The sequence below is a fragment of the Hippocampus comes genome, unplaced genomic scaffold (assembly GCF_001891065.2).
Source record: "Hippocampus comes isolate QL1 unplaced genomic scaffold, H_comes_QL1_v1.1 scaffold257, whole genome shotgun sequence".
NCBI classification, from domain to species: Eukaryota; Metazoa; Chordata; class Actinopteri; order Syngnathiformes; family Syngnathidae; genus Hippocampus; species Hippocampus comes.
The window spans coordinates 39,283-59,771 of record NW_017804972.1 but is presented as its reverse complement, the minus strand read 5'-3'; the positions used below and the strand labels follow the sequence as shown (position 1 = coordinate 59,771).

Below are 20,489 nucleotides of genomic sequence, written 5' to 3'. Positions count from 1 at the left end.
TCCGCCTTCAGATCTAATGTCCAATTTAGAAAATTGTTTGACTTTGAAAATGTAATCCTCCATTTTATTGCAAGGGTAGGTGAGCGGGCAAAAAAAAGCTGAATGATGGGTGGCTGTACTTGACCCGCTGTCATGCTGTTTGTTCATTTGTTAGGATCCCCATTAGCTGTGCCCTTAGGCACTGCTAGTCTTCCTGGGCTCCTCTTATAAAACAGTACATAAATTTAAAAACATTAATTTTGAAAGAAAATACAAAAGCAGCATACACAGGCTCCAGGTACATCTACTCGAGTGTTTATTTTTCTGAAAACTTTTGATTTTTCCTCCCGACATTTGAATACATATGTGTACATTCTAAAAACAGTTTGAGATCATTAAACTTGTTGGTGAACTTCTTTGCCACTTTGAACGAACCCTGACGAAAAAAAGCCTGCGTGCACTTGCAAAAATTCCCTGCCCAGTGCGGTAAGAGAGCTGTTTGACATTGTCAGCTCAAAGAATGATTTGTGGCAGATGGATGGTCAGTCTAAAACACATCATCTTCTGGCATCCAAAACGCTCCAGCTAATCTTAAAAATAAAGTTTTCATCATGAACTGATGTAGCATTTTTTGTTATTCATTACATATCGTTAGTAAATCTGTGCAACACACGATGGCATAGAGTGTGAGTACTTTAACCACCTCTGGTTATACTCAGGACACCATTATGCCATTTATCCTATCATTTAAAGTTTTGCATTTATTCTATCGATTGCTACAGATAATGTTTACGATTATGCTTTCTCTGAATTGCGAGAGAACGTTGTGTTTCATCAACTGTCTATTTGGTACACGTGATTCCGTCCACGGAAAATGAGTGCAGGGTCTCTCAGCCAATGGCGTACACTGTGTGGACACGAAAGGCGGGGCTTCGCTTGGTGATTAGTGGGTGTGTGAAGTGTTGTCTTTTTCTCTCATTCGTTGCGACGTTTTATTAGAGTTGCAAGATGGCGACGGTGCATCTGAGAATCGGCGATCTAGTGTGGTGAGGTATCCATTAAATGTTCAAACATGCCAGTTTTTTACATACTTTTCTCTTCATTCATGAATGTTGTTTTATTTAGTGTGTAAAAAACGTGATCAAGCAGTAACTACGTGTAAATCCTTCAAGTGTTAGCCAGTTGGTTAGTTGATGGGTAACCCAAACAAATTGTTAGCCAAGCTGACTCAACATTCGTTGCTAGCTCCTTGCTAACGTTAGCGGAAAAACAAGCAGATGTTCTGATAATGGAGTCCTTCCCCGTTAATGAAATATCGCTTTATGGATACTATTCTGAACACGCAATTGACTGCCACGCGCTCTATCCATTCAAGTTTATATTGGAGTTGTCGTGTTGTATAATTTCCTACTCTGACGACGGGTTTTAGTAGCGCAGTTGCTTCAGCGGAAATCTAGATTAGCACGGGGGCGTTAACACGGGAAAGTTTTTTTTTTTTTTTTTTTTTTTTATATCCGTCGACTTGGCCGGGCCGGAACATTTGACATTTTGCTGGTGTTTATCATAGTTTGTGACTAATGTGTTGTTGAAGTGTCTATATATTTGAAGCTGCTCTTAATGCGGGCCTAGAGGCACTTGTTTGCGTTTCTCCTCGTGAATGATCCACCACTGTACAGACTTGAACAGTGAAACAGCGAACAAAAGGGACATTTTTCAACAAAGAGCCGTTTTGTTGCTAAATGTTAACCCTTCATACAATTCCCAACATGGAGTGTTGTTTTTGAATGTTTTCTTCTGGAAAATGCTCCACTGACGCGGAAAAACATGGGGTTGACATCAGGCTATTTCGGATGTTTTACAAGAACTGTTCAGTCAAAATTTGCGTGATGTTGTTATTCTTCACACGTGTGAGGATGTTACTGTAGAAAACAAAACAAAAACAAAAAAACAACCAGAACCCTTTCCTAATATATCATGGGTTATTCAATAACATGCACATTCCATTGAGTGTGCGTTAACAAGCACTTAAAACATATTTAGAATTTATATTTACCTTGTTGATTCAGGAATTATGTTATGCCGTGTCTGAACTATATTTTGGTTTTAATAAAGTATCAATGTTTATGTTGATCCATCTAGCATCCTATTTCAGTACTAGAATTGTGTATAGTATTTTTTCTACTTTCTACTTGCTGTACATGAGTAATAAGCATTGCCTAATACTTGTTTAAATTCCAGGGGGAAACTTGGCCGCTATCCACCATGGCCGGGAAAGGTAAGTAATAAAGATGCCTTCAATGAGAACAAATAATAAATGTCGCTTTTGCTCTTCAAAACACTTCTAGTTTATTTTTATTTTCAATTTAGATTGTTAGTCCGCCCAAGGATCTGAAAAAGCCAAGGGGCAAAAAATGCCATTTTGTGAAATTCTTTGGAACTGAAGACCAGTAAGTAAACATTGGTAGATGTTCCGACCGAGTTCACGATTATGTCTTCAACAAATAAAAATGATTACATTTCTCTTTAGTGCTTGGATCAAAGTGGAGCAACTGAAGCCCTATCATGCTCACAAAGAGGAGATGATCAAGATAAATAAGGGCAAACGCTTCCAGCAGGCTGTTGATGCAGTGGAAGACTTCCTTAAAAAATTGAAGGGGAAAGAACAGGTGAGGGTCTTGTCTGATTAGACTTAAAAAACTGACAAAGGATAATCTTTTCATTTCAAAACAGCAGTTTAAGTTCGTTTCTAATCAATCCAAAGTTAATGTGGATCTCAGTCATCCAAGATTCTGAGTCACAGTCATCCTGTCTTTGGTACACTCATTTAAGAGAACATGTCATTTGTTTCCTAACCATTTCCACAAATTTCCCTTCATGGATCAGAATTGCTGTAATATAAAAAAAATAAATTAAAAATATCATTAACAGCGTATGTTGCCATTTGCAGTTGGGGTTTGGAAGCCAAGGGGTGATGAACAAATATTACATTTCTCACAATATTTATATTGTACTTTTCATTACTCCATACAATATTCGATCTTCCCACACACATTAATCAAGATGACCTCGTTCCAGATGTTATCACTTTTTCTTGTATTGTGCCATCAATGGATATAACCTTTTAAACTCTGTTAAGTTATACATTTTTGGAACATGTCCAAATTGGAACTTTTGTAACTTTGAGGTCAATATTATAGCTTTTTCATTCTTGTCTCAAACACCACCACACTACTCCCCATTGGCCTGTCAGCACAGCAGGCTTGGGGCAGAAGGGATCAACCGAACTATACGAACAAATGTTGCCCATTGCACACTTGCAGCATGTGGGGTTCTGCCGTAACATTTACTGAGTGGTGAGTCTCGGCCGATATTTTTTAAGAGAGCCAAACATGAATCGCCATTGCATGGTGTGGTGACATCACATAATACAGACCATCAAATATACAGAAGCTTTTACCTATGTGGGGAAATAATCTCTTTCCGGGTTTAAGACAGCAAGACACAGCCGGCCGGCGTTGAGACAACACTATACAGGACACACATTTTGTTTTTTACATCAACATTGAGCCGTATTTACAACTGTCATATGTACCTCGGATGAAATAATGCGAAACCTCGCCATCAGCGCGCATTCATTCTGAACGGAGAGCTCAGCCTCATTCATTTGTCCACCTCTCTGAGTCACCGGCAGCTGCCATCTCCAAGGCAGGAACCATGGCTCTCTGGCCGGGGAAGCAGCAAAGCTCCTCTATATGGCAGGAGACCTCTCATTCAATTAAATAGGAGTCGGTGAGCAGTGCAAGCACTCACATTTTTTTTTTAACCCCAAAACCCCAATATTTCATCCATTAATACATATGAAATTGCAAATATGGTTCGCCGTTGTGGTAGAACACAATCATGTTTGTACAATAATACCTCATTTTTCATGGTTAACTGGTACCGGACCCTCTCTCGAAAAGTGAAAAACCACAAAGTAAGATTTGCCCTCCTAGGAATTAGTGTTGTTTTTGGCAGCAATTTCAGATTTAGTCTGAATCTTTTGGGCAAAAATATGCTTTTTAGTTTTAGTTACATTTTAGTCATTCCTATTCGTGATAGTTTTAGTCACAAATACTCAAAAATGTTATAGTCCGTTTTAGTTCAAAATAGACTTAAGATTTCGACCCAATAGCAAATACTTTCTGACCTACTAAGAATTATGCATTAAACACAGATAAAGTACTCGCAGCGGAATCAATGTTCATTACTCCAAAATAAGCCAAGAACCAAAACACTTTCTTTGGCAATTGTTGTGGGTTTATTTCTGTGAACCAACCTGCTCAAGTGCGATGAACATACACATGCCCAAAATATGAGCAATGGATGAGGAATGCTGTAAAGTATGAAACAAATATGAGACTTAAAGCAAAATAAATAAAGGCAACAATGTTTTAACAACATGTACTAGAGGGGACTCCTATCTGTAGTGCAGTTATGGTGTAAACTTTATTTAATCCTCAGACCTGACAGTGTGGATGATTTTACAACCCGATTCTATTACTGCAGCTCAGAATAACAATATTTATTTATTTATAATGGAAAAAAACTCTGAAGCCGCAAAACTTGAACCGTGAAGTGGCGAGGGATCACTGTATTGTGTTACTTTATATATTGCGTTTTTATGACTTGGCCGCTGTGTGGTTTTGCCTCGCTTGTCTAAAACCAGGAAATGGATGTGTTCCATTGTAACAGCTTGTCCCTGACAAATCTAATGGAAAAGTGGCCACTCGGGGACAAGCAAGGCCATCTTGGTGTGGAACTAGGCTAATGGAAAAGCACCATACGAGTAGTCATAGTTGTTTTTAGACATCTCATATGGTTAACACTGCTACACTTCAAAAAAATCATTTTGACTGTTGCTGTACACAATTTATAATGTGCTAAAGTAAAATTTCTTTGTCAAGAACTCTGAAGGTAAAGGAGACTCCAAAGGAAAGAAGACTCCTAAAAAACCACTAAAAATACTGGATGAGGACGATGAGGATCTCAGTGCCTTGAGGGACCCCTCTGAGAAGGTCAGTAAGACACTAACAGAACAGGACAAGAAAAACCTTCTGTCTATTATTCATAGAGGAGCCGTGCTGAGTTTTACACCACAAATACACTCACACCTCTGCAACAGGCCAATTCCTTCGAATATGAAATGAAACTGCTTGCCAGAACATCAATGTGGCAGCTGCCTTGAGAAATAAGAAACAGAAATATAATGTCTGTCGTACATGAAACAAAATACCACCCCCTTTGATTTGTTTGTTACAGTTAGGCCTCCTGTCTCGGGGCCTGATTTACTAAGATCCCAAATAGCAGGATCTGAACTGCGTTGACACGCTAACAGATTATGCATACTGTTGGTGGCTGCGTTGTGCCTAATATAAATAAAAGGGTGCACATGCAAAAACGATGTAAGCTCGATTGCACACGCAAACAGATGCAGAAGCTGATTGGCGAGCCATGTGCTTCCAGACTTCTGCTTAATGACCATAATTGCGAGAAGTCCCTATGCACTGTGGGAGGAATTATGCAAATATATTAATTTAGCGCAAACAATATTCAGGTTGCACCCTATCTGCTGCCTGAAGACAGCTGTCTCCAGCACGCCCGTCCGTGACCCTCGTGAGGATAAGTGCTTTTGAATGGACAGTGGAATTATTTCAAATCCAACACAAATTGCACTGGCTCATTTTGCAGCTTTAAAAAGTATAGCTGAATGGGTTTAGGGTCAGTTTGATGCACACCTCTATAATAACAAATTTGGTCAAATCACCTTTTATGATGTTATCAATACTGTAATCATATTCTTGGGGGTGGGTTAACAAAAACAAAAAAAAAAAATTTTAAAGACCGCAAAGGGTCCGCGAGAAGCTGCAAAACAATAGCGAGTCACATGGAGCAACATATACAATACTGTACTCCATGTATATGTAAAAAAAATATATATATATATTTTTTTTAATGTTTGAAACAATCCGTGATGCACTGAACCCGTGATAAACGAACCGTGAAGTCGCGAGGGATTACTGTATGAAAAAATATTGAAGAAAAATTACAAATAAAATGAACTGTGAATATGTAGTCCGCTGTAATTGTAAATTTTAGTGTATGCCGTGGGCTGCAAAACTGAACAAAAAACAGTGGATAAGGCTACTTTATTAGTGAACTGTACACAAGGAGGACCTTACACCATCTTGTCACTATGGTGATGGTTTTGTACTTGATATAGCTGAGCACCTTCTGTCCCTAGTTAAAGGGTTTAAGTAACCCCACAAAAGGTTTACTTACAATGATATGTTCTATCTGTACCTACTAATCTAAACAAGGCGTCCTGATTAATACTGCGTTTGTGGACTAAGAATTAAGCAGCAAAAACCCACCCATTTTTATCTCGAGGGGTTACCGTTTTGACACTAAAAGTTGGTCAAGCCCCGGGTAATGATCAGTCACGTCTCAGCTTGCAAATGTCACATGACCAAACCCAGAAAACGAGTGAGCCGTGTGTGGTCTTCACCTAAGTTGTGAGCAACTGTGATGACATTTTCAGTCAACAGCAAGTAGTAAAATGGCCGCCTCCTGAGATTGATAAAATTGGGTGGATTTTGATCTGTGTTTAGACTAGTGGGTGTGCATAAAACATATTGTAAATAACATTTTTCGTTGACTTCCCATTTAAACAAACAAACAAAAAAAAAAAACGGAACTGTTAGTGAAAGGGGGAAACATTGCTGTGTTACAGATAATACACCAATCATGCTGACAATTTATGGGAAGCTGGTAACCGTTAAAAGCTCAACTTTGTTTTATTTAACTGATTGTGAGTCTATGATAATTTGTTGGACATATCCATCGAGGATATACTGTACTGGGATAGTACACATATAGAAGCATAAAAATAAACTATGGCATTTTGCTTGGGACTCATTCAGAAGCTCCAAAAGTGCGCTGTTGAATAGCGTATCATGTTGCAGTCATTTTAGTTGGCATTTCAAAAAAATTACCCAAAAAATAGGTTATACCTAATATTTAAAGACGCAAACTCAGCCAACCCAACTCATCTCAGATTTTATGAATCACGTTGCATGCACTACATTAATCTATTTGGATATTCCTCCCACATCATGCAAAATAAACCGAGCTGCACTTTGCAGACCTAAACCTCATTGTGCCCGGTTTGTAGATCGGCGTGTACATTGTTTTGCGTTAAAAAAAGAAAAGAAAAAGTGGTTTATATACTTTTCTGTAACACTGCTTGGTTTTTGTGATATAAAAACAATGAGACCAAGATAAATCACTTCAAAAAATGTTTTCACCATTAATGTGACCTGTAACATCTACAAAGTAAATGAGAAAACACCCCATCTTTTTCATCAGCACACACCTGCACCATTTAAAAGTGCCTATGTTTAACCCCAAATAAAGTTGAGATGTTCTAATAGAACCTGATTTATATTTAACATCTTTTAGCATAACCCATACAGAGCTTCCACAGCATCGGAGGGATCTCATTGTTCAAAGGTATCAGTCAGGAAAAGAGTACCAAAGAATTTCCTAAGCATTAAATGTACCATGAACCACAGTGAAGGCAGAAATGATCATGGTATGTCTGGGCTGTAGGTGTGAGTGTCAAGACTGAAGCATTATCTGTAAAAGGAAACCATCCAGCCCTGATACGATTTGCAGAATCAACTGGAAATCTCCTAAAGACGTGGGGATCATTTGTTCCGGTCTGATGAAACCAAGGTTAAACTTTCTGGCCGTAATTTCAAACGATTATATTTGGTGTAAACACAGCGCTGTTTACAACCAAAATAACTACAGTTGGCATGGAAACCTGATAATGCCATGGCAATGGCAGGATCATGCTTTGCGGCTATTTTTCTTCAGCAGGAAATGAGCCTTAGTCAAGGTGGAGAGAATCATGTACCGTTCCAAATACCCGTCAATGTCAGCACAAAATCTTCAGGCTATTGCCATGAAGCTAAGAATAAAGACTAACTTCATCTTCAGCATGACATTGAAACGAGACGTATATTGTCACATTAAGATGTGTGCTTCACTAATAAATCGCAAATACACTGTCCTGTTGTAAAACACCAATGTCCTGAAAAGATTGGACTTTTTGAGTTTTGTGGGTCATAGGTCACATTAAAGGTTGAAAGCGTTTTGAAAAGATTCATCTTGGTCTCACTTTTTTTTTTTTTTTTTTATTATTATTATTTTTTTTTTAATATGACAAAATCCTGGCATTTGAAAAGGGGTGTGTATACTTTTTATCTCCACTAAGTAGTTCCAACCGTTAGTATGTTATACAACTCTGGTCTCAGTGAGGGAATGGCAAGAGATAAGACCATAACAGCGCTAGTTTTCGCAACAAATGGAGATTCCTTTTGGCTACAAACCTATAATTTTTCGTGTTCCCCTTTTCTATTAGTTTTGGCTAATGATGACTGGCTTTTTAGGTGGAACATGCCAAAGGAACTAAAATAGCACTTGACCGTCGCTCACACAGATTTTATTAAAGCATATTTTAGTGAACTTCAATGGAAGTGTCCAATTCCCTTCAAGAAGATACACACCATCTATGTGATGCTTTCCCAGCGAGTTCCGACACCTCTTTCCAGTGTGGCGTAAGGTTTATTTTCCTGATCATGAGCTTTGACTAGTTTTTTTTTTTTTTTTTTTTAGCAAGACCAGTAATTGGTCTCTGACACAAAAACACAGACTTGTTGGGGGAAAAATTACTGTGTAGTTTCAACCAAACATTTGTTCTCAGCCACAGTCGTTGGAAAAACTTGTTGACTGGACATGTAAATTAAGTCAAGTTGTTAGCTGCCTGACCTTGTTAGGTGTGGCGGTTTTTCTGGGTGATCATGGAAATTTTAATGATTATTTTGGATTGAAATCACGCTGAAAAAATAAGATTGTTCATTGATTTCAAACATTCGCAATTTGCCGATACCAAAACTCTACTTAAAATACAGTAATCCCTCGTTTATCGCGGGGGTTACGTTCCAAAAAGAACCAGTGATAAGTGAAATCCGTGAAGTAGTGCACTTTATTTTTTTACAGTTATTATACAATACTTAACTATATATATCCAATGAAATCAAACACCAAAACTTGTTTTCAGGCCCAATTACAACAAAAACAAACGTTTTCAACAAATAACTATAATAGTTTTTGGAAATACTGTACTGTCGACACGCGGCGCCGCCGACGCGTTCTGATTTAAAGGGTTAAAAGCATTAAAAAATGCACGAAAAAAAATCCATGAAACAGCGAAGCCGCGGAAAGTGAACCGCGTTACAGCGAGGGATCACTGTATAACTTGAACAACCCAAAAATATATTAGCAACAAGTAAAATTATAAGAGTAGAAGAAGAACATTACTACTGGACTTAATGTAACTTGCATTTCGCTGATAAGAAAGAATCTATTCCTGTGAATATTGCTGTTGCCTCTCTTTATTTGTTATGACAGTGTTTAAATGGATGTCCATCATGTGAAGGAATAGCACTTCAGGAACTCAATGCGCTCGCAATGTTTTTTAAACAGTATGTGTTGTATTTAAATATGCGATATATGTAATTGTTTTTATTTTTTGTTTAGTTTTACAGTAAAATCTGGGGTATCATTAAACATCTTAAAGCACACTCAGAGAGGGCAGAATAGCATACACGTCACATAGTTGCCGCATTCAGGGTGTGTTCACAGCGCAGAAACTGTTCAGCACATTATTCATTTTTCATTTTTTCAAACGGGTAGGCAAAATTGACATCACTATTACATTTTGATGTACACTATTTTCCCTGATTATAAATTGCTCTGGAGTATGAATCGCAAAAGCCATATATTCCATAATAAAGAAGAAAAAATAATTATATGTCGCACTAGAGTGAGTATAAATCACAATTTTGGGGGGTGGGGGAATTTATTTGATAAAATCCAACACCAAGAACAGACATGTTGAACAATTGAAAGGCAATTTAAAATAACAAGAAACAGGCTGAATAAGTGTACGATATGCTAATGTTACATGACCCATAAACAACGGACTGAGAACATGCCTGGAATGTTCACATAACATATTAAGAGTTATTCCGATAACAATATCATAAAGAACATGCTAACAAGTTTACCAAACCATCAGTGTCACTCCAAATCACCAAATCCAATGAAATCTTCATCCACTTTTCAACAACTCAGCCAACTCCTGAGGTAAAAGATGCGGCGCTTCCTCTTCTATGTCGCTTATGTCAGACTCGTTGTTCATTTATCAACACAGGTCTAGAGCACCTTCCTGTGGTTTAATGTGGAAAATATGAATGTGGATTTATGTTCATGTTTTGGTTTTGTGTCCATCACACTGGAGGTAATTTGAACAGTGGTGTCTTTAAACCTAAGAAATCGCCTGATTTTGACATCTGAAATGGGTACCCCCTGGAAATCTCAAATTCACCCTCTGTTTTAAAGGTGAATGTGTGTCTCTTTCCTCCTTTTAAAGGACTTAACTGACTCTGACCCTGAGCCATCCACTATTGAGAGGCTGGGGGCTGCACCTGGATTCAAATGGGAAAGCAGTGTAGGTGAACCCTTCCCACCAAGCTTGCCTTGCCTTGCCCTTCTTCTACCTCAACTTAACCCTTGGCTTTAATGAACAGCGATGCAGACCTTTTCCTTCTGACCTTTTGGTGCTTGCACTTGACCCCTCATTCTGTTTGGTTCCCCTTTTGGTTTTGACACATTATAGTGTGTCACGGTTTTACAATGGCGGATTTGTTTCAGTTGAGCGAGAAAATATTTAACCGAGCCACCAAGTATTTCATATAATTAAAGCATGGGTTGTAGCTCCGCTCTAGGGCTGTGGTTCTCAACTGTTGTCACCCTGGATCCCACATTCTCCTGTTGTCACTCAGTCGAGAACGATACAGAAAATGTATTGTTAAAAAATTGCCTTTGAAAGTATGTTCACATTTTAAATATACAGGCTTATAGTAAAGTCCTAAGTACAGTAAATTCAGTATTTGTATGAAAAAATGTGAAACAATTGAAAATCAGTCGACCTGTTATAAACCAAGCAACCTCTACATTTTTTTATTTTTTTTTTTATTTAAATAACTCCCTGTGTGACCCACCATTAATGAATCCGCAACCAGCTTTTTGGTCTCGACCCACCAGTTGAGAATCACTACTCTTGAATTTAGTTGAACCTAATCGTTGGCTTCAGCAGTTTATGGCCATGGATAGGTCCACAATTGAAAAGATTCCACCACTTGCCCGACAAAATTGACATAAAATGCAGCATGCGATGTGTAGCTGCATTTGAGAATTCACTCCAGAACCTTAAAAACATAATAATAATAATCAAGTGTTTTGTTTTTAAATCATTTTTGTTGGTCTTGATCTTAATTTCATTATTTAAAGCATGGGCTTTTCAGTGTATACTTTTTAGCTGGGTAACCATTTTTTTTCCCTCCTATCTGATGTTCTCATATAGAAAGATAGGTAGTATATTTATTAACTGCTGAACCCTCAGATTAGCTTCAGCTAAAGTTAAAGGAGCCCCTTTCCCTTTATCCTCAAAATGGACTGTAGTGGAATTGCCCCTAAAACCACTTTATTTGTGACTATTACGATTGGCTTTCATTCAAGCTATTGCCAAACAGCTGTTTGTTTTTTTTTTTTTTGTTTCCTCTACCTGAAAGTGAAGTGTCCTTTTTAATTAGGAATGAATGGAAAATTGCTCACTCACAATGGCCAAAAGTGCATTTCAAAGGATGTTTCGGTGACACAGGCATGTGCCAACGACTAGCTAAATTGAGCCATGGTGGTGCTTATGACACGGGGAAATGAAGCTCACTGCTAAAAGCCATTGGTCTGGGGCGCATAGGTTGCATGGCAGCCAAGGGCTGCCTCTCCTGTGGCCGTGACGTGTTCTCATCACTCGGAAGGAGCCGTGGAGCTCATACTTTGGCTACGGTCACACTGCACTCGTTTTATGTGGTTGTTCATCTTACAAAAAGAAATCCAAATTCTAATGTGAACGGAATGCTTTAGTGAAGTGACACGCACACATACAAAAACATGGAGCGACACACATGCACGCTAAATACAACGTTTGTGGTATGGTGTTTACGGAGGTAAATGTGGTCGTTACTGTGTATAAATCACAGTTTTGTTACAGCTGTGGCACAATTTCAAGGATTTTGTGCTTGAACTGACTGCATGTGTTAACATAGCGTTTGTGTGTGGATATTTGTTATTTGAGGGTCAAACCCTCCCGTGATCCATAATGCAAATGCCAGATGGGTTTTCCATTGAGGGTCAGCATTAAAATGGCAATGTAGCTATAAGAGACTGCGTGTTATATTTAAATTTACAATGTATGTCGTCATTTTTGTTGTGTGTTTAGTTTGAAAGGAAGCTGCAACTGGGGTTTGTATAACCTTAATGCATCCTCAGGGAAGGCAGACGAACACAAGTTCCACGCTGTAAGCAACGCGGTACATTCACAGCACAGGAACTCGAATACACATCCCACGCTATTCAGCGCATGAATAATTTTTCTTTGATTTGTAATGTTTTTATGATCGTGAGAGGTCATTTAGATTTGCCCAGCCCTATTCTCGGATTATTGCTGCACCGAAGTCTGTTCTTCGCCCCTTACTTTAATATTTACCGTCCTTGAAAAGGATTACTCGCTTGTACGGGAAGCGGAATGCTACCCATGATTGCCGAACGGAACGTCATGAATCAAGCAACTGGTGTGAATGAGCTTTACCTCTGCTGAACCATTAGGTTTGATTTACCAAACTTAGAGATGAAAGTCCTCTGGATTTTCCCGGGATTCCGGATTTTCAAATTTTCATGAAATTAACTCTGAAAAATGGAGGAAAAAATTGCCTAAAATTAATCCAGATTTTTTTTGGGCCAGGTACGGCCCCAGCGCAATGTTCAAATAGGTAGACAGGCAAGCTGACATACATGCAATAGACGCGAGTGTTAGGAACACGTTCAAGTGGTCATGGCTTGAGGAAAAGGACTTGAACGGAGATTTTTTTGTCCGACTACATTAGAAAGGTCGACAAGCCTGGTAAGTCAGTTAAAATTATATATAATATAGTATTTTGTATTTTCCAGAGTTTTCAGGAAAATCCACTATATCTCTACAAACTCTTGGTCCTCAAAGAACCACTGCTCAATGCCAGCAGCTTCCAGCTTCTGTCAATAAATAAATACATACATAATAAAATAAATGTCACTCTTCGGCCTCCTCTTAAGTACACACACAAAGTGACTTGCAATTTAAACTCCGTCGGTCTTTAAAGCATTTAACTAACACAACTGAAGCTTTCTAGTTTCTACGCACCATTGCTCAGAAAGTGAAACAAAAATTTGTCTCCCCAAAATGTCATTGAATTTCTTTTTCCCCTTAAACTTTTTGAATCCTCCGTATACCAGTTGCTGTTTGACTTTTCTGTGAATTTCTCAATCATATTCCACGCATTGTGGTATGGTCGCGAACACTTTCAAATCTTGGTTCGGGCCCTCCTGTGTGGGGTTTTCGCGTTCTCTTTGTACTTTATGGGATTTCTCCAGGTACTCTGGCTTCATCCCGCATTCCAAAAACAAGCATGCTGAGTTAATTATAGACTCTAAAGTCTACCTAGATCTCAGTTTAAAATTTTCCTACGATGTGACCCAAATGAGGACAAGCGATAAATAAAATGGGTGGATATTCTGATATTTAAGTTGCTTTCTGCACAATCAACACAACGGCAATTCCTAATGAAACGGCACAGAAGAGCAATTATTACCCTGATTATGCTGCATTGTGCTGAGTGCGTGCTTCAGTTCTGTACAATTCAAAGAGCACACATTCCAACTGAACCCTTGTTCTGTTGCAGCCTGTGAAGGATGACCCACATTTTCATCACTTCTTACTTAGCCAGTCTGAGAAGGTAAAGATTTACACCGTGTTTTCTTATCAATTGACACGTCTAGCTCTTGAGAAACAAAATATAGATTGTAGCCACACTTTCTTTTTCTTAACTCATTCAAACGGTCCCATCATGCATCGCAAAATGGGAAGCTCGGCTTTGTCAAATATGTCACTCTTAATACATCCTCTCATTTATTCTCTTAGCCTGCCTCGTCCATGGAACCGATAAGCAAGCGCCTAAAAATTATTGAAGAGGTATTTCAAAATGATATATATATTTTTATTCCTTTTGAAATACATTTTCCATCACTCTAAAAATGACAGCTATATGGCTTTTGATTTTACAGGATACAGCATCAACATCCATTCAAGCGGCAGACAGCACAGCCATTAATGGCAGTGTCACACCAACAGATAAAAGGTATTAAAAACACACACTGCAGTGTTTTGTGATTTGCCAAATTTCATCGACAAAATAACTTAGAATTTTTCTATTGTAATCAGATTTATAATTTTATCAAATGAAGCTCTGCTTGAGAAGTGGTACAGAAAATGGAAGGAGGCATATTTAAAACTGAAAGTAAAAATAGAAATTGCAATTATCTCAGAATTGTATGTGATTGAAGAGATTTTGGCAACAAGCTAAAAAACCAAAGAGGAATGTTTTGAGCACCGTTGCATTTTTTTAGATTATGAAGGAACAAATGTATGACGATATGCCACCGTTGGGGCTTTTAATTCAGAGATACGACACCGAAAGCAACACTGATGTCAATCAATAAATCCTCTCCGCTTTCTTACTCCTCTATTTGTGCAGTGTGGTATCTCAAAGTTGTGCACTAAACCAGAGATTTTAAATGACAAAGATCGGGGGGGATAAGATTGCATGAGCTCCACACTGGGATGTTGTGGGGAAAAGGGTCTCTACTTAGCAACATTCGTAATAACTCAGCCATCTCAAACAGAGCTCTTTTTGTGATTGAAATGGCATTTTTTAAGGTATGAAATTTCATTTCAATTTAATAGTGTCTCTAACTGTCACTGTTATCAATATTGCTCAAAGAAACACAAACAAAAATGTGCAAGCACATGCAGGTTTTCAAGCAGCTATTCCAACATGTTCTATTTTGAAGACAAAACAATTCAGCTTTGCTGATTCCAAAATGGAAAAAAAGCACTGATATAACAAGCTAGTTCTCTTTATACCCCAATTTACCTTATCAGAATAAGCTGGTTGTTTTTACACATTAAAAAATCAACGTAAACAAACTATTTTGATAATGTGCTTCATATATCAGAACAATATTCAACATTCTCTTTTGTGGAACCCCCAAAAATATTTACAAGTCTTAAAATTAAATGTTTGTTTATTATATAAAATTATTAGAAGAAATTCACCCCTGTCGCCTCAAAGTTTGAACCTGTCACTTCTTGCAAACATCTAGTCCACGTTCACGTTTGACCAGTTTTTCTTCTCTTTTACTCTCAGGATAGGATTCCTTGGTCTGGGGCTGATGGGTAGCGGCATCGTATCCAACCTGTTGAAAATGGGTCATGTTGTCACAGTCTGGAACCGCACAGCAGAAAAGGTACAGAACAAAGCCTACATCACTCATGCATACAGGGCATGTCAGAAAGGTTCCTGGTGTCACAAAATACTGTGCAATTCAACACCAAACCACAAACGGCTCATCTACAAAAAGTTCCTGTGATGTAGGCTCCTTAGTTCTGTGCGCGCAGAAGCGAGAGTTGTGGCCGATTAATCATGACACTTAGTCCTCTCACAATGCCATGGGCATCTTGCAATTCCTGGCTAAGGAAAACAACAGACCAGAGCAATGCCCCTATTATCCTGCCCTGGTTCTGTGATGTGTTTTCAGCTTTCCCATGCCCAAGGGTGTCATTGAGGGTAACCGGTTTAGACATGAACGGCATCAAAGGTGGCCATGACGTCAGAGCTGTGCAGGATGCTGAAAGAATCATTCTGAGAGTATATGCAGGCGTGGCACACAAGGCTGTGATCATGCGTTAGACCCCAAGGTGATTACTTAAAATGGGAAAACTTGTGGTTTCAATTAGAAAGTACTTTGTGACACCATTTCTGGAACCATATCTGTGTGGACTGTTAATTCACCTAATATGGAATTGGATAGAACCCATACATGTCCATACCACAGTGCTCACTGAATTAACAGCTCACTACACAGCGTAAATACCAAAATATATTTCTGTTATGCTTAACTTGAAACATGAGTATCTCGATGCTCTTGAATTGAAATATTGTTTATCTAATGAATGTTAAAACTTTAAATTTAGCCGGTGAAGCATTTTAGAACTTTCTTTTTTTTTTGGGGGGGGGCCTTCCAGTGTGACCTTTTCATCCAAGAAGGTGCCAGGCTGGGTCGAACTCCCGCAGAAGTGGCTTCAATGTGTGACATCACATTCTCATGTGTCTCTGACCCAAAAGCTGCCCGTGATGTGAGTTTGACAACAACTATCTTCCGGGAATGATGGTGATCTTGGTTTTGCTGACAGAACCATCTTTGTGTGTTTTGATCCAGTTGGTTTTGGGTCCCAGTGGAGTGCTGCAAGGAATCAGGCCGGGCAAGTGCTATGTCGAGATGAGTACAGTTGACCCAGAGACCATTACAGAACTCTCACAGGTGCTTCAACTCTTGGTGTTGATATACTTAAAGTGTATCTTGGTTTACAACCCCACTGTCCCAAAAGTTGACAACATTGTCTTTGAAATTTTTGCATTTAATTTGTTGCACACATTGTTATATTGAAATTTTTGCATTTAATTTGTTGCACACATTGTTATATCAGGTGATCACATCGCGGGGTGGACGTTTCCTGGAGGCTCCAGTGGCCGGAAGCCAGCAGCTCTCTAATGACGGGATGTTGGTCATCTTGGCAGCCGGTGACCGAACGGTTTATGAGGACTGCAGCAGCTGCTTTCAGGCCATGGGCAAGACTTCCTTCTTCTTGGGTATGTAGGGCGTAACGATGTCAGCCATCTTCTGTTACCTTTTTTTTTCATCAATTTTACTGTTAAAACTGGATACTGTAAAATGCAATCTGTGGTGCTCATCAATATGTAAACATTTATTTTAATTATATTTCACACACAAGCTGCCATGGTTTATAAGCTGCACAAATGACTCATACAAATATGAGAACAAAAAATAACTGCCAAACTGAATAAAGTAGCAACTGAAAATACTGCTCGTGGCACAACCAAATAAGCACAATAACAGCGTCCAGAAACTTGGGATAGTCATATTTTTTTAATGTCATTCTGCTGAGTACTTCCACTGAAATCAAGTGGTTTCAAAGTTGGAGGGAGGAAAAAACAATGCCCAAAGACGCTCCCTGACTTCAGTCTCGCGTTCAGCCATTTGCTCTCTGTGTTGACCCAATCTTTGAAAGCTGTATCCTATTTCAAGGCATCTGCGCCTTTTGCCTTTGTCTTCTTGCAGCAAGAAAGTTCTCCACGCTGCTGCATCCAAGGTTTGAATAAATATTCGGACACTTCACACGTGCAGTGGGCTGTTTGCATGCCTTCCAATTTGAAGGCTGCATGGCAGGCATTATGTAACATTTGCGGGATGATTATTTTGTGCCCCTGAGAGCAGATCTAAATGTCAATTTGAATGCTTCATTGTGTGCAGTTTTGAATTTAAAATGCGATGAATTGAAACCTTAAAGTGAAGCTCATAAAAAATTGTGAACTATGAATGAGATTTTGGTGATTTAGAGAAGCTAAGAATTTGACAATACGCACCAAGGATTGACAACCATCTGCAAAGAAGCCGCATTATTTTTTTGGAGTGGTGTATGTGTGGTTTCTAAAATGTTTTGTTTAATTGTTCCTTAAAAGGCGAAGCAGGAAATGCAGCAAGAATGATGCTCATCCTCAACATGGTGCAGGGCAGCTTCATGGCCACCATTGCAGAAGGACTCACTCTGGCGCAGGCTACTGGCCAATCACAACAGACCTTCTTGGACATCCTATGCCAGGGCCAGATGGCAAGCACCTTTGTGGACCAGAAATGCCAAAGTAAGCAAAGTGCACAAGGTTTCATAAAAGATGAGATGTCTCTGTACATTACACTTCACGTTCCAACAATATCTGAGGATCTTATTATTTGGCTCATTTTTCTTGTTGCCTTATCTAGATATCCTACAAGGCAACTTTAAGCCAGACTACTATTTGAAGCACATTCAGAAGGATTTAAGGCTAGCCATCTCCATGGGTGACATGGCCAACCATCCAACTCCGATGGCTGCAGCTGCCAATGAGGTACTTTTTACTTTCAGTGGTATGCGTTTTGATGCATGGAGTTCTCTCTGCTGCATTTGTTTTCTTTTCTCTTCTGCCTTGAAAAAAAATAAGTAATTAATACGTGGACAAAATAAATTGCTGTTTACTGTAATTGAACAGTAAACATTACCTAACTGTGACCCGGTCAGTGTATATTGCAATTAAAATTTAATCAATTTTCTTGTGACTTGGTTACATGGCCAATCAGGTACAGTGGGCAGAACAGGTATTTGATACACTGCTGATTTTTGAAGTTTTTCCACTTAGAAAGCAGGTCTGTAATTTGTATCAAAGGTACTCTTCAACTATGGGGGACATAATCTAAAACAAAAATCCAGATAATCACAGTCAATGATTTTGAAATAATTAATTTGCATTTTATTGGAGGACATAAGTTTTGATCGCCAATCAACCATTCACAATTGAGGATCCCACAGACCTATGAGTTCTTCTTGAAGAAGCCCTCCTGTTTTTCACTCATTACTTGTATTAACTTCATCTGTTTGAACTCTTTCACTGTATAAAAGACACCTGTCCAGACAGTCAATCAAACAAACTCCAACCTCTCCACAATGGCCAAGACAAGAGAGCTGTGCAAGGACATCAGGGATAAAATTATAGACCTGCAAAAGGCTGGGGTGGTTTACAGGTCCACAGGGAAGCATCTTGGTATGAAGGCAACAGCTGTTGGCGAAATTATCAGAAAAAAGTTCAAGACGACGTTCAATCTGCCTCAGTCTTCCATGCAAGATCTCTCCTCGTGGGGCATCAATGGTCCTGAGGACGGTAAGGGATAAGCCCAGAACTACATGGCAGGACCTGGTGAATGACCTGAATAGAGCTCGGACCACAGTGTCAAAGAAAACCATCAGTAACACACTTCTGCCATCGTGGATTAAAATTCTGCGGTGCACGTAAGGTGCCCCTTCTCAAGCCAGCGCATATCAAGGCCCGTCTGAAGTTTGCCATTGACCATCTGAAGAGGAGGAATGGGAGTTCATGTGGTCTGATGAGACAGAAGTGGAGCTTTTTGGTCAAAATTTCACTCACTGTGTTTGGAGGAAGAGGAAGGAATGAGTACAACACCAAGAACACCATCCCAACTGTGAAGCATGGAGGTCGAAACATCATTCTTTGAGGATGCTTTTCTGCGAAGGGAACGGGACGACTGCGCCGTATTGAGGGGAGGATGGATGGGGCCATGTATCATGAGATCTTGGCCAACAATCGCCTTCCCTCTGTAAGAGCATTGAAGATGGTCGTGGCTGGGTGTTCCAGTATGGCAATGACCCGAAACACAGCCAGGGCAACTAAGGAGTGGCTCCGTAGGAAGCATCTCAAGGTCCTAGAGTGGCGTAGCCAGTCTCCACAGCTGAATCCAAGAGAAAATCTTTGGAGAGAGCTGAAAGAGTCTGTGTTGCCCAGCGACAGCCCCAAAATCTGAACGCTCTGGAGATCTGTATGGATGAATGGGCTAAAATCCCTGCTGCAGTGTCTGACAACCTGGTGAAACATTATACAGAGATGAAAGTCCTCCGGATTTTCCCGGAATTCTGGGTTTTTCAAATTTTTATGAAAATCTGTCCGGAGAATTGAGGAAAATTTGCCGAAAATTAATCCGGATATTAGTTGACAACATTGAACGAAGACGCGTTTGAGTTTGTTGTTTTGCTTTCACGAGCATAGCCGTGTTGAAACACTAACACTAGTAACAGTAAAGAGATTTTCGTCTCTTTATAAACTCACTTGCTAAACCCCAGTGGAACGAACAAAAGACACCGTGGACAAGACAGTTGTCGTAAAAAATATATTTGGACAAAAAGGGAAACACACAGATTGGCAGAAAAACGTGTCCGTCCGACTTCGAGTGTCGTCTCGGCTAGCTTAGTTTAGCTGTTGTCGTGTGTGACGTCGGGTGTGTGACGTTGTTTCGTCAGCGCTGATTGGTTGAAATCAAAAGACGCGCTTGCGTAAATGTTCGCGCTGACGCACGCACAGCAAAGAGCAGCGGACAAGCTTGAGTGGCGTCGCCACAACAGTAATAATACCCTCGTCCCGCATTCTCACGGCCTCGCCATATCTCTGAGATTTCGAAATTTCGGCGAGAACGGGAGCCACAAAGGGTGCATGAGCCCGATCACTTAAACTTGATTTGCAGGCCCGAGCCCGAAGCAAACCCGAGATTTCATATTTTATTTGTGAGGA

General features: G+C 39.5%; 1 protein-coding gene across 6 annotated transcripts in view; it reads left to right on the top strand.

Annotated features, from left to right (window-relative positions):
• Nucleotides 1-923: 923 nt before the first annotated feature.
• glyr1 (glyoxylate reductase 1 homolog (Arabidopsis)) overlaps nucleotides 924-20,489 on the top strand; it is a 23,197-nt gene continuing 3,631 nt past the window's right edge. For 2 of the 6 annotated variants that reach the window (XM_019892133.1, XM_019892124.1), the window contains exons 1-15: nucleotides 924-1,025; nucleotides 2,218-2,254; nucleotides 2,347-2,426; nucleotides 2,507-2,645; nucleotides 4,926-5,036; nucleotides 10,520-10,597; nucleotides 13,923-13,976; nucleotides 14,162-14,212; nucleotides 14,305-14,378; nucleotides 15,447-15,546; nucleotides 16,310-16,435; nucleotides 16,519-16,620; nucleotides 16,787-16,949; nucleotides 17,841-18,020; nucleotides 18,139-18,263. In XM_019892133.1, the coding sequence (XP_019747692.1) occupies nucleotides 988-1,025; nucleotides 2,218-2,254; nucleotides 2,347-2,426; nucleotides 2,507-2,645; nucleotides 4,926-5,036; nucleotides 10,520-10,597; nucleotides 13,923-13,976; nucleotides 14,162-14,212; nucleotides 14,305-14,378; nucleotides 15,447-15,546; nucleotides 16,310-16,435; nucleotides 16,519-16,620; nucleotides 16,787-16,949; nucleotides 17,841-18,020; nucleotides 18,139-18,263 (1,458 nt within the window). In that variant the 5' untranslated portion in view covers nucleotides 924-987. The remainder of the gene's footprint in view (nucleotides 1,026-2,217; nucleotides 2,255-2,346; nucleotides 2,427-2,506; nucleotides 2,646-4,925; nucleotides 5,037-10,519; nucleotides 10,598-13,922; nucleotides 13,977-14,161; nucleotides 14,213-14,304; nucleotides 14,379-15,446; nucleotides 15,547-16,309; nucleotides 16,436-16,518; nucleotides 16,621-16,786; nucleotides 16,950-17,840; nucleotides 18,021-18,138; nucleotides 18,264-20,489) is intronic. The other 4 variants (XM_019892142.1, XM_019892151.1, XM_019892168.1 and 1 more) reach the window with 4 other exon arrangements.